General features: G+C 32.6%; 1 protein-coding gene across 1 annotated transcript; it reads right to left on the bottom strand.

Annotated features, from left to right (window-relative positions):
- Positions 1 to 975: 975 nt before the first annotated feature.
- On the bottom strand, positions 976 to 5,830 carry LOC129890265 (B3 domain-containing protein REM10-like). The gene is made up of 8 exons (XM_055965844.1): positions 5,738 to 5,830; positions 3,631 to 3,703; positions 3,033 to 3,233; positions 2,344 to 2,426; positions 1,977 to 2,211; positions 1,423 to 1,553; positions 1,088 to 1,325; positions 976 to 1,001 (listed from the first exon to the last, which is right to left on the bottom strand). Exons 1-8 carry the CDS (start codon positions 5,801 to 5,803, stop codon positions 976 to 978), a joined length of 1,053 nt encoding a protein of 350 aa, XP_055821819.1. The 5' UTR covers positions 5,804 to 5,830.
- Positions 5,831 to 13,524: the final 7,694 nt, after the last annotated feature.

Genomic DNA, 13,524 nt, shown 5'->3' with positions numbered 1-13,524 from the left:
GTTATAACTTACAACTCCTCAATCCAAAACCCATCAAACAGATCAAACAAAAAAACTGTGCAGGATAACAGATAAAAGTAGCAGCAAAGTAGTAATGCGAGCGAAAAAGATTTAAAGAAATCATACAAGAGATTAGCTATGAAATGGCATCCAGATAAGAACAGTCAGAACAATAAGGAAGCAGATGCAAAATTCAAGCAGATTTCTGAAGAATATGATGTGCTTACTGATCCTGAGAAGCGTCAGATCTATGATTTGTGTTGCTGTGATGGTCAGTCTTCTCTTTGATTGGCGGTCATATGTTTCCACGCCGATCTTTCCTCTTTTTGATCAGCAGCACTTCACAGGAGCAAATCTTGGTAAAGAGATGATTGCTTTAATTACTGAGGTCATAGGAAGAAGCAACTAAATTTATTTTTTCTGCCTTTGTGGGATTTATACGCTTCACAGTTGAATCATCGGATATCGTAGTTCTCGACGGTGATGTCGGTGGAAGAACGGCCGTCGTCTTTAGTGGTGGATCCGTTGTTGAGGGATCTGAGTGAGAAGAAACAGAATTTCCGGCGAAACGTGGTAAGGTAGAATATGATTGGCTTGAGTCAGTTCCCCTATAGTATTTCGAATGTTTTGAAGAAAGATAGAACAAGAGTATGGAGTCAATGAATCATTTCTTCTCCTTTGAACTTGGCAATTTGATAGTCTTGATCCTTTGAACGTGTTCGAGCTCTATAGTTAAGATTAGGTTTAATTTATCATTCGATGAGCTGCATTGCAAATACTAATCTTGGAAAGAAAGACATTAGGTACAATTAAGCTTTAAACAATCAATTTTCGCATTATAAGAAATAGACAGATTCAATCACAAATAATTTTCTAAATTCATCGAATTGTTCCAAAAGATCAAAATAGTACGGTCTCATTGGCGAACCGAAATAGAGGTGGGGTGGGTGGGATGATGTTCAGTTGATTCATTGTTCAGTCATTCTCTTCAGAAATTTTGCCTGCAAAAAATACATTAGTGTAAGTAAATGTGTATATAAGATGGTAAAAATAAAAAAAAAGAGGTTGGTCAAATGAGAAAATTTACCATAAAATTTCCATATTGGTTTCTTTCTATCAGTAACAACCTCAAACATTATGCGATCCCCCTCCTTTAAGCAATTTGCATCGCGAATTTTATTCCATCCATTCTTAAGATACACATAATTATTATTATATAAACGTAATATTACATTCCACGATCTCTGTCTTTCATCTCTAACAAGCAAATCACGCTTCTTGATGTTGAAGAGACCATTTGCCGATGCAAATTCTTTAGGGATTAACTGAAATGATTTATGTATAATCAAATGAAATAGTGTACATACTCATATTTATTTGAACCCCAAAAAAATCTAAGTTTTTATTGTTTTTTGGACTTACCAAGCTATCCCTTGAGAGGCAGTAGGGTCTAACAATGCATACAAAATGTGAATGAGCAATAGGTTTGTGAGTAACAACTTCTGCAAGGGGAGATGATTTTCTTGATGACTTGATGTTGTGGTTTGGCTTGTCTGTTACATAATTAATAGTATAAGTTTAACATAACACACTCGTAATTATGTGGTGGAAAAAAATTAATAGCTACGCTAAATTTATACTAACAAGGAAAGAAATCAAATGTGCACATTTCAATTAAACATGCTTAGTTAAATATCACCAGATCAAATCATAATTTATCAATAATTGAGGGATTGAAATTGTTATTAACCCTTTAACAAAATTACTAGGGAAGGGAAGGGCAATCTTCACCCTTAAATCAAATGTTTTGGGTTTGATTCCTAAATATAGGGAGCACTTCCGACTCTTTTAATTAGGTATACGCAACATGAATCTGAATTAATCGAAGCTCCAATACGACTGAAATGTCAGATGAAAAAACAAAAAAAAACTAGTTGAAAAATAAGAAGTTATGTTGCTTAAATGAGAAAACTTACTATGAAATTGCCATATTAGTTTCTTTCCATTAGTAACAATCTCAAACATTACTCGATCTCCCTCCTTCAAGTCATTCACAACTCTGAATTCATGCCATCCATTTCCAATATTGACTCGATGTGAATCATAAGAAGCTAATTTCAAATTCCATGATTTTTGTCTTTCATCTCTAATAATCAAATCACATTTCTTGTTCGTGAGATTGTTCGCCAAGACAAAATGTTTAGGAAGGCACTGAAACAATTTATAAACCATTAATTTGATCAAGTAATATGCATGTATATAACAGATTAAAATACACTGATAGTATTAAATTAATTTTAACATTATCCTTATATATAAGTTAAAATAAGTTTGTGAACTCACCAGGTAGTCATATTTAAGACAATATGGCTTAATAATGCATTCAAAATGGGAACAACCTAGAGGCTCATGTGCAATAGTAGCTTCTGCATGGTGAAAAAAAATACATTGTTATTAAGCACATGTCAAGATATTAACTATGACAAAAAGAAATACAATTAAACATACGATTTATGAGTTATATAAGTGCAGATATTTTTTTTATATTATCAGTGAATTTTAGCATGTAATTAATAACAAGTTAATTACTGATTTTATCAGATTATTAATTGCTAGTACTGTTTCTCAAGATATTGCCTATAATGATTATGCACACAATAAGGTGATCACTTAAAACTTAAAAGGTTATGGAATAATTCCGGCCCTAAAAACTTTGGCCTACTGGACCTAGTTTATAAAATATATATTATTTTAATTATATTGATAAATTAGTTGATCATACTGATTTGAAAAGTTATTACAAAAAATCTCTACTAATGACATTGTTTTCTTTTCATCATTAATAACAGACATTAAAAAACTCTAGAATAAATGACAAGTAATTTTACATTAAATTTATTAAATATAAAAGCTAAAAACACGATAGAATATGGATCGGAGAGAATAGTTATTTATTAAACAAATATAAATAGACTATAGTTTGAATATAACGTGTCCATAGATAACAAAAAATGTGCCAGAAAAAAACATACCTCCTCCTCCTCCTTCTTCTTCGTATTCTCTCTCACATTGTTGATTTAAATCAAATATGGAAACTTCAAATTCCATATCTCCTTCATGTCTAAACACCAAGATATCTCTCAATTGCAAATCATGTTGCTCTGCAAACTTTTCCCAACCACCTTCTAATCGTCGGCCGTTCACTTTCACCCGCCACATTTTATCTGCAGTTGCTGAGTCATGTAGAGTGAAGGATAATTAGTTTATAAGAAAAATTATATATTGGTCAAAATTATTTTTTATTGATACTCTCTTAATTATATATTGGTCAAAATAGAGTGAAGTATATACTCCCCTCATTCATGTTTAACTCGGCATATTCTTTAAGAAGTAACTAATAAAATGATAAATTTATTATGTCACAATTTGAATATAATAAATTCTATATTTTAAAAAAATGACTATAATTAATTATAAGAATAAATTAGGACTTAAGTGATAAACTATCTTTGGATTTTCAAACTGAACAAGTAAAATTATTAATCTATTTTTAATATATTAAACAAATAAAATAAAAAAATATTATAATTTAAATATTTTTTATAAAATTCTAACTTCACTATTGCTTACCTGCCCTTGTCAATATTGCATGTTCATACTGATCGTGTCTCATTAAATACTTCAAGAAACCTTTAGGAATTTTCTGCAGCATAACAAATATGTATAAATTAATTTAATGCTAATAAATAATGGTGCACTTCAATCTTGCAATTGATCTCATATTATTACTCCATTCTATTTTATTTTACTTGTCTTGTTTGCGTTTTACATTTCTATTAAAAACATATTTTTAAAAGACTCCATTTATTGAAAACTACTTCATCCTTTCTTAAAAGTCACAATTTACACTCCTTTAAGAAAGTATTAAGTTATACCCTTTGAAAAAATAAATCTAAAGTTTACTATTAGTATCCAAATAAGTTAGCCTTATCAACTTCACTTTGAAAATCTAAATTTGACTGTACCAATAAATTTGAGAAATGGCTATTTAATAATAAAGATAAAACTTAAAGTATAATCAATTTCCGATCTTGATTTAATAAAATAAATAAGTAAAAGAAAAATATATTCTTAATATACTAGAAAAATAGTCTATAAGAATATTCATATGGAGTTATAGATTACGATTATGATCTTTAGTACTCCTTTTACTACGTACTAAAAAATACAGACCTTTTTCCACCGCAATCAATGAAAATTTATGTTGTAAAATATTATCTACATCACAATTTATGTGATATAATTGGACTTCGCATGAAGTTTGAGAAAGATTTGAGAAAGAAAGAAATATTTTTAAAATTTGTGATTTAAAATAAGTCTTGAAACTTATGGTTTAACATATGTCATAAATATTTGTATGTCTATAAATCATTTCATAAATGATAAAATGAATATCTTAAAGTTAAATAGTTATTAGATACAAATGTGTCATTCTTTTGTTGACTAACTAAAAAAAAGTGAGTCATATAAAAATGAGACAAAGGAAGTATGAGTATGATTTTTTAACCCCATTTTTGCCGAATCAGCTCATTAAAAAACAACATGATAAAAAATAAATTCTCATTGAAATATTGAGAATAGACATTGAGTATTTTCTCATTGATTCAATTAAAATAGAAAAATAATAATTTTTAGTAGTGTTTCTTTACCTGTGATATATAAACTTATTGTATTATTTTTGTTGTTTGATGAAAAAGAATTTGATCAAAATCCAGACAAATACGATAAAGTGAATATTGTATGATAAGATTAGGGCTGTACAGGACAAACCGATAAACCGCACCAAATCGACAAACCGAACCAAACCGGAAAAAAAACCCGACTAGTGGTTTGGTTTGACTTGGTTTGGTGTTTGAAAAAAAAACCCGACCATTATAGGGTTGGTTTGGTTTTAACTAAAAAAAGTCAAACCGAACCCAAACCGACCCGATTATAGATATACTACTTTTAAATTATGTTATACATAAAAATATTTATTAAAATGTAATTTATAAATATTTTTTTAAATTTTTTCATAATTTTTGTTTTCTTTCTTACATTTAGATTTGGACTTGAGTAGCCCATCTAAATAATATACAAAAAAAACTTATCTTATAAAGTTATATTATAAAGTTAAAACTTCAAACAGTGTTGTGCCTCCATCTTATATGTTGATATTTTGTACTAGAACTCTTTTTAAGAAGCACTGCTCTGTGCTTTTTATTAGATACTATGAGAAACCCAAAAAAATCCGAAAAAACCCAAAAAACCCGAGAAACCCGAAAAAAACCGAAAAACCCGAGAAAAATTGATATCGAAAAACCCGACTTTTATTGGTTTGGTTTGATTTATAGATTTAATAACCCGACACAAATGGTTTGGTTTGGTTTGTAAAAAATCCGAATCAATCCGGTCCATGTACACCCCTAGATAAGATCATGAAGTTTTGATACCTTAATTTAAGGCTAAAAAAAATGAAAACTCAACCCCTGTCTGGATTTTGATCAAATTCTTTTTCATCAAACAACAAAAATAATACGATAAGTGAATATTGTATGATAAGATCATGAAGTTTTGATACCTTAATTTAAGGCTAAAAAAAATGAAAACTCAACCCCCCACCCCAACCAAAATAACCCCACAATAACATGTACCTAGACAAAAGTGACGATGAAAATAATTGAAAGGATTTACTTACAATTCCTTGCTTGAAACCAGGTAAGATGGGTTTAAAAAAGTGAGGTTTCTTTGGAGAGATTTTCATGGTGGTTAAGAAATATTAATTTCCTGAGTAGAGAAATTACAATTAGATAATCTCATCCAATGTATCTCTCCTAGAGCTGAGACTACCCTATTTATAGGGGTACAAAATCACTTCAAAAGTCACATAAGTGTATTATATCAAACGAAAAATATATTTGGAACCAAAGATTTTGGCATGAATTGGCGTGAATGCACTTTTTAGGATTATTTTCGTAATTAAATGGGAATGATAAAAGTGGATCGGTTAATTCGATTTTTTTTCTATTCAAAATGCCCTCTAAAATAAAATCACTAATAAATAATCATAAATCGTTATCTAAGGTCAAATTTTCACTTTTCAAGATTTTTTTCTTGGGCAGTGTTCCTTTCAAATCCAAGTGACTCTTCTTCAAAAAGCGGAGTTTCAATTTGTGTATATTTTTTTTTTCCCATTGGATTCTCTCCATTTATATCCACTTCAAACATAAATTTAAAATCCATCCCACTAATTTAAAAGTAATTAACTGTAAAAAATTAAAGTAATAACTGATAAATTATGTTTATAATGTAGTTAACTACTATTAAAATTTAAATATTAACAAACGGTAAAAAGTTAAAGTAATAGTAAAAAATAGATATTTAATATTTTTTCAGTTTTTTTTCTCTTTTTTAGCGTTTGCAATTTTATTTTTATTGTAGATCAAAAATTTTTATTTTCAAGAGATTAATTAACATGAACAATGGCCTACAATTAATGGCCTTTGGAAGTTGATCAAAATTTATTTACTGATGATTTCTTAATCACAGTGTAAAATAGAAAGTGTCTATCTAATATGGGACAGAGGAAGTAATTACTTGGTCTACCAAACATGTTGAAGAGTGTAATTAAACTCAATTACACCAAATTTCAATTACATTGTTGCTTTTCAAACAAGGCCTTTCTCACGACTCAACCCACCAGGCCGTGCGGGTATCTACTATAACACCTAAGTAGGAGAACCCTCAATCCCATAAACAGAAATATCATGTGGAAGTTTAAGAAAATACAATTAATGGTCTAAAATACTTATAGAGTCACTATATATTAAATTAAAAACTTCAAGGTTTATTACAAAAAACAATTTAACACCCCCAAGGATACTAGTCTAAATACGTACAAGAGTTTCTAAAAATACAATATACAATAAAATAATGACACAACACCCACCATAAGAAAAGAAGAGTAGAAGTTGGGGAATCATCCTTGTCTTCAATTAAGAAACACCACTGACCCTGCAAGCAGATCATGCCAGGTGGCATAACAAAAGTAGTATCAATACAAACAACACGTTCTGGTAGACATCATCAGTCAACCCTATACCCACTGTATAATATAAATAAATCAATAAGAAGAAAACATGCTCTTAAGGAAATACGCTCGCCAAACCTTTATGCACAAACACTTATCATTTTCATTAACCTCATTAAAGTCGTTCAAGCCTAAATATTATCCCTTTTAGTTGGTCCACTGCCAACTCTAAATCAGATCAAGGCCTAGTCCTTTTATCACATATATGAGTTTTTGAACTATGGGTGCACTAACTTTATCTAGCCAGTCTACTTTTCTTAAACTTTCGCACCAATGTATGACCCTAAAATAATTAACATCTCACTTGAAGGAAGGCAAAGGTGGACTAAGTCTCCTTTTCTAAATATACTGCCAACTGTGGCAGGATCTAACCCGCTCTAGCGGCCTCGCCACAACGGGACTCTTCCCGCCAAGGCGGCCTGCCGAAGACAAAATCTCTGAATTCTCTCCCAATCCCTCTTTTTTTCACATGTACCAACAGGACACTATCAATATCTGACTCTAAGTCATTGATCTTACTAAAATATACATCAAATTCTCTCCACTTGTTTACACACAGTCTCATACCTATGATACAGACACATCTAGCCACTATAACATAATTCGAACAAACATATACAAAAGCACATTATCAATTTACCATTTCAAGAACAATATATAATTTTACAGTGTAAATCTCAAATAGAACAGTCAACATGGTAACACTTGGACTTTCGGTCCTTTCATATCAATTATTACATATGATGAACATACTCAATTATAATCGGGTTAGTTTTTCTATCATCACCTATATAGTCAAGATCAATTCACAGATGATAGCCACATAATGGTTCTTTCATGGAATCCATATCCAAACTATATATGTATCAAAATGTGACACTCAATCTAATATATGTGTCAGCAGCCAATTCGATATCGCAATCACAAATGCAATCACAGTCTACAACGAATAGTTCACATACTTGCACAATCAAGTAACAGGTTCATTACATGTAATTATTCATAAATAGCCATTTAATTGGTTTCATTCTATCTTTCCCTTCATTAACAATATTCATCAAACCTTTTTATTCAAGACATCACTTTTGGTTGAACAAGTCAAAATTATGAATTTCACGGTCTTGAGATTGTAGACCAATCACAATAACATATCAATCACCTAGCCATAATAATTAAATGCACGGTAAACATCATAACATTACTCAATCACTATTAAGAGTCTCTTTATGATATAGACTAAACCATAACCTATAGCCACAAGTAATCAAATAGGTTCATGGCATAAGATCTATCAACACTAAGTCATTCACATTTATCCTTTCTTTCATAATTCGCATTACTCAAGTAATTCATAGAGAATAGTCAGCATGAGCACACACAATTATTTATATTAACACATCCCTCTATATACATCAATAGCCCATAATTCCTAAGTCTCAGAATTCCGTTATGATCTAGCTATTGTCTACACTTAATTTTACAAGAGTCATTGGCCTTCTAAATAATTTCACCAAGGTTAACATTCAAAGATAGAATTTTTATCACTAGTCACATAATAATCATGACCCACAACATACATTCCTACTCTAAACAACAATTGACAATCATTTAACCATCCAGACTCCGTGCCCGAAGGGTTAGACATGAAATCTCTCATCAATCTATATTATATTAAGTGATGAAAATGAATTTATAACTACTCAATTGAGAAAACCTATCTTACCTAGGCGCCAAGCAATTATAGAAGGATTATAACACGATCCTTAACTTTCAGAAGGAGAAACGATGGAGATGGGCCTAAAATCTGTGGGTTATAGCCTTTTTTGTGCTAGATTTCCCTTCTCTCCAATCCTAGAACAGCTTTTTGGGGGATTCTCTCCAATCCTAGAATGTACGAGACTATATTTTTCAAGGACAAGCTTTATGTTATGATCATGTATTTACAAGGCTTTCAAGCAATTCTCATGAAAAGAAGGAAATAAACTTTTATGATAAAATTTAAGTCAAGTATGAATGATGGTGGGTTTTTTCGCCTAAGTATGAATATGTAATGATGAAAGACCTACACTCACATTACATGAGATAGAATTGGGGAGCTATTCTATGATTATGTTTCTATGAATGGTGGACGGGTAGTAGATATGACCCCTCCCACATGATGTTGAATTTATTACTTATGATTTGTTTATTTTCGTTGAGAGTTTACCTAGCACCGAGTGGACCTTGGGATAAGCACTCTCTCCCATAGTTGAGGCAATAGACCCATAGTGAGATCCCATTTTTCCATAACTACATGCCACCGTAGGATAAAGGATCACCCATAATAAAGGCTTGATTCCTTTAAGGATCGCCCGTAGAAGAGGCTCGATCCTTCATGTAGCTTAGTGGATCCACATAGGCATATAAGCGTCTAATGGTAAGTAGACTCCCCATTTCCTCCAATGTATTGGTAAACATTGGGACTCCATGTTATAGATCATATATTTATGTCAATTAACGATGTTTCTCACAAAGTAAAGTGTGTGCTCTCACAAGGTTAAGGGTTTTGCTCAAAAGATTTATGGTATACTTCATTACGATTCATGGTGTTTTCAAAGTATATGGTTTCCTATAATGACTCATGATTACCATTATGGTGTTTAAGTTCTTTTATAAGTCATGATGGTTCCTATATTGCCTTGGCCAATTTCATGATTCCAAATAGTAATTCAAATGATTTCATGATCTTAGAATAGTCTATTGTATCACTTTATTGTATCATGGCATATGGCATTGCAAGCTCACAAACTTAGTACATTTAAAGTACTAACGCATACTTTTTTTATTTTCCTACATTATCTTGTAATGTAGGGCTTGAAGATCACCCTACACATTCTCGTTGGTAGATAGAAGACTTGTTCACTTGATTTGGTAAGTCTTCATGCTTCAGGGACTAGCTATCGAGCTTATATTTTTTTGTCACCTCTAGACTATGTTGTTATTTTGAGAACGTTTCTTTTCTTGTTTGGGTGAGCTAGTGGATTGTTCAATGCCCCCACCTATGTTAGTATAGTAGAGACACGTTTAGACAAAGAAAATGTGTAAGTCCATTTAATCGGGCCTAAGCTTCACCTTTTATCTTTAGATTTTATTTTGAGACCTACCCATCACATTACTTCCTATTATTGTTTTGCTTGACCTTATGAATGCAATGTATGCTAAGAGGCTTGTTTGGGATCCTTCAGATTTCCGATCGCCTTTTTATGGCTAGGCCCTAGTTCGGATTATGACAATAAATATGTCACGACTTGAATCGTGGCTGAAGAGATATGCCAAGATTTGAATTGTGGCTAAAGAGATACACCAGGGCATGAACTGTGGTTGAATAGATATGCCAGACTGTGGCTAAAGAGATACGCCAGAACTTGAACCATGGCTGAAGAGATACGCTGGGACTCGAACCGTGGTAGAAGAGATCATAAGACCAGACATTGATTTTGGGACAATACGAGCAGTCATAGAGAAATCTCATGTCGAGTCCCATCAATAATCACTATAAGCTCGAACCGCATCCAATTCTAATAAGTTAATCGACACCTGAAATCACAACCAAACCATCACTGAGCCCAAACATCAAGGGAATTATGTATAATAGGTCACGAGAGATGAGTTACCATCTAGCTAAGGCTCAATTATCAGACCCAAGTCTGCTATATCAGTTTAAAGGGAGCTAAGTCGTTCGAAGCAAAGTCAGATAATCTCTAAGGCCTATCGACTCCAAAACACAAGTCAAAGGCATCACTAGCCTATACCTAGGCTAAGGCCAATAACAAGATTTCAATAATCACAAACAAAAATAAACCAAGACCACAAGTTAAGGATGATCATAATACGGGAATTTAAACAAGCTAACCCTTCTCGAAAATATTAAAGATACGACCTAAACATGATTTCTAAATAAGCAAGGCATGATCAACTACAAACACAACCCACATTCCAACTAATCAATATGAATTTACATTCTCGAGCTCAATCTAAAGATAGGGAAGCCATAACCTACCTCAAAGATGATCACAAGCGCTCTAAAATTATGATTCTAGATTTTGCGCTTTCGAACAGACTCTGAATGCTACCAAGCTATCAATAACATGATCATAATTTCAAAATGGTCATTTAGACATTAAAATTACATCAATTAGAGACGAACCCAAAATTGAATCTAAAATAAAATTATGGGACCCGCTCTGGGAATTTTAAAATTGACTCCCTCAAAAGGTCCAAATGAACCTGGTGAACTTGTGTCCCAAAATAGGACACAATTAAAGCTCAGAAACTCAACAAAATAGTCCATGCAAGAATTTCACCATTAAATCACCAATAAAAGAGTTGGGTAGCCCCTTCGGGACAAAATTACCTCAGATGTATCCTCGATCACTACAATGCATAGCCACAAATTGTTTGGACAAATAACAATTGGCATCGCTCAATTTGGAGCTCTAAAACTTGAGTTATCATATTTTGAAGTCTTGGGACGGAGTTGAGTTTGCGTGTGGTCTTTAATTAAGAGACGAGATGAACTTACCCTACATGATCGCGGGGTCTAAGTTCACGATTACGATCTACCACTTAAATGGTCTATGTGATCACGGAGGTCAACCCTCGCGACAGCGATGACCAAAGATGGTCAACCCTATTCAACTCCTCATCGCGATCATGATAAGGGGTCACGCGACCACGATGATGAAAGCCACCTGCACTAGCAGCTGGTGCATCAGCCAAAACACCAAATCCCAAAATCCTACGATGGGGTGTTCAGGATTCGTTCGGAACTCCGTGCACGCCAATGAAATATGCTACCCCACCAAAGTTTGTATTCTAGAATCAACATAAATATCGAAACGTCCAATTGAATTCGTCTCGACGAAAAGTGGGTCCTAGATTCAAACTTCATTTTAAGCTAAATCCCACAAAGGGGCTTCGATCCGCGTGAAAGATCCTTCTAGACCTATCTAGATGTTCGAGAGCTAATGGAACCATCAAAATTTCATTTTGAGACCGTTTACATGAAGTTTTGACTAAAGTCGGGTTTTTAAGCTCCCAAAACACAGAAGCTTGCATAAAAACTAAACAAGCGATCAGGTGACCAGACTGTCAGTCCCAGCAAGTCATAAATGACTTGGGGTTGCTATGTGAACACTCTAAACGAAAAACAAATGCAATAAAGAGGAAATAACCTCAAGGGTCATTACACTAACTTAATTTTTTAGTAAATATTTTTTCATGAAAAACATTTTTCTTAGTAATTTTAGTAAATATTTTTTCATGAAAAACATTTTTCTTAGTACTAACCACACCCTCAATGTACTCTTGAACTTGCTTGAGTAGTTTTTGGATCTCAATTGTTTAGTTTATTACTCCGCATGTACCAATGCATTAAATTGCAACTTGCAAACGTTATGTACTAGATTTACTAATGGCGTTTACATACACCAGTATACTAAAGTAGTGCTCTATTGTATAATAATATACTCAGTCTAATCACCTAAACTAAGTTTGAAGAAGGTGGTGTGTATGGAGTTTTACCTCTTCTTTGAGAAAGGTATATTGGTAGAAAGGTTGTTTTTTGATAGACTGTCGGTTCAAGTAAAACATATCAAAAGTCAAGTATATAAATCAAATATAGTAAAGAAGCAGTCATACTGAAAATAATAAACAATAGAACTACAATAACACCAAATAATATGATAACTGAGTCAAGTAGATAACATGTAATACTAAAGTCGAAGAATAAAATTATAGGAGAGTAACAATAACAATACTGATATGAAAACTAAACAACATACGCTCGGCTACCAACTATTCTTCTACCCTAATGCTTAACAACCATATCTTCCATTCTAGTAGCATATCCTGACCACAACTTAGTTTCATTGGGTCCTTATCCATGGTTCAAGATTTCTTGGTTCATATTTCATCGTCCTTTGCCACCTCTTCAGTCTTTTTCATAAAAAATTTAAAACGTGTTTTGATACGAAATGTGCCCAAAAAAAAAGAAGAAGAACATACCTTTGGATTCAAATTTCTTGGAAGTCTCTTTAACATTTTGATTTGAGCATGTGAAAAAGAGATGTGTGGATGTCCCAGTGAGGAGATGCGAGAGGCTGGATATAGTGGGTGTGAGGAAAGGCAGAAGTAGGTCGAAGAAGTACTAGAAAGAGGTAAATAGGCAGGATATGATGCATCGACAGCTTACTGAAGACATGACCTTAGATAGGAGGGTTTGAAAGTTGCGGATAATAATAGAAAGTTAGTAGATAGTTTAGACGTGATCTTATTACTAGCAAATTCCTGTCTTGGGCAGGTAGAGCTTCTTGTCAGTCGTAGTATTAGGATATTCTTGTAGTCTTTGATATTGC

The sequence above is a fragment of the Solanum dulcamara genome, chromosome 5 (genome assembly GCF_947179165.1).
Source record: "Solanum dulcamara chromosome 5, daSolDulc1.2, whole genome shotgun sequence".
Taxonomy (NCBI): domain Eukaryota; kingdom Viridiplantae; phylum Streptophyta; class Magnoliopsida; order Solanales; family Solanaceae; genus Solanum; species Solanum dulcamara.
Note: the sequence above shows the minus strand (reverse complement) of the source record. Positions and strands in the feature narration are given on the sequence as shown.

Bases quoted from the DNA above. Each gene is read 5' to 3' on its own strand.
- LOC129890265 (XM_055965844.1), bottom strand. From the start codon at position 5,803: ATGAAAATCTCTCCAAAGAAACCTCACTTTTTTAAACCCATCTTACCT. The intron at 3,704-5,737 runs GTAAGTAAATCC...GTTATGCTGCAG, and splicing joins CTGGTTTCAAGCAAGGAATT to AAAATTCCTAAAGGTTTCTT. The intron at 1,002-1,087 runs GTAAATTTTCTC...TATTTTTTGCAG, and splicing joins ACCAATATGGAAATTTTATG to GCAAAATTTCTGAAGAGAAT.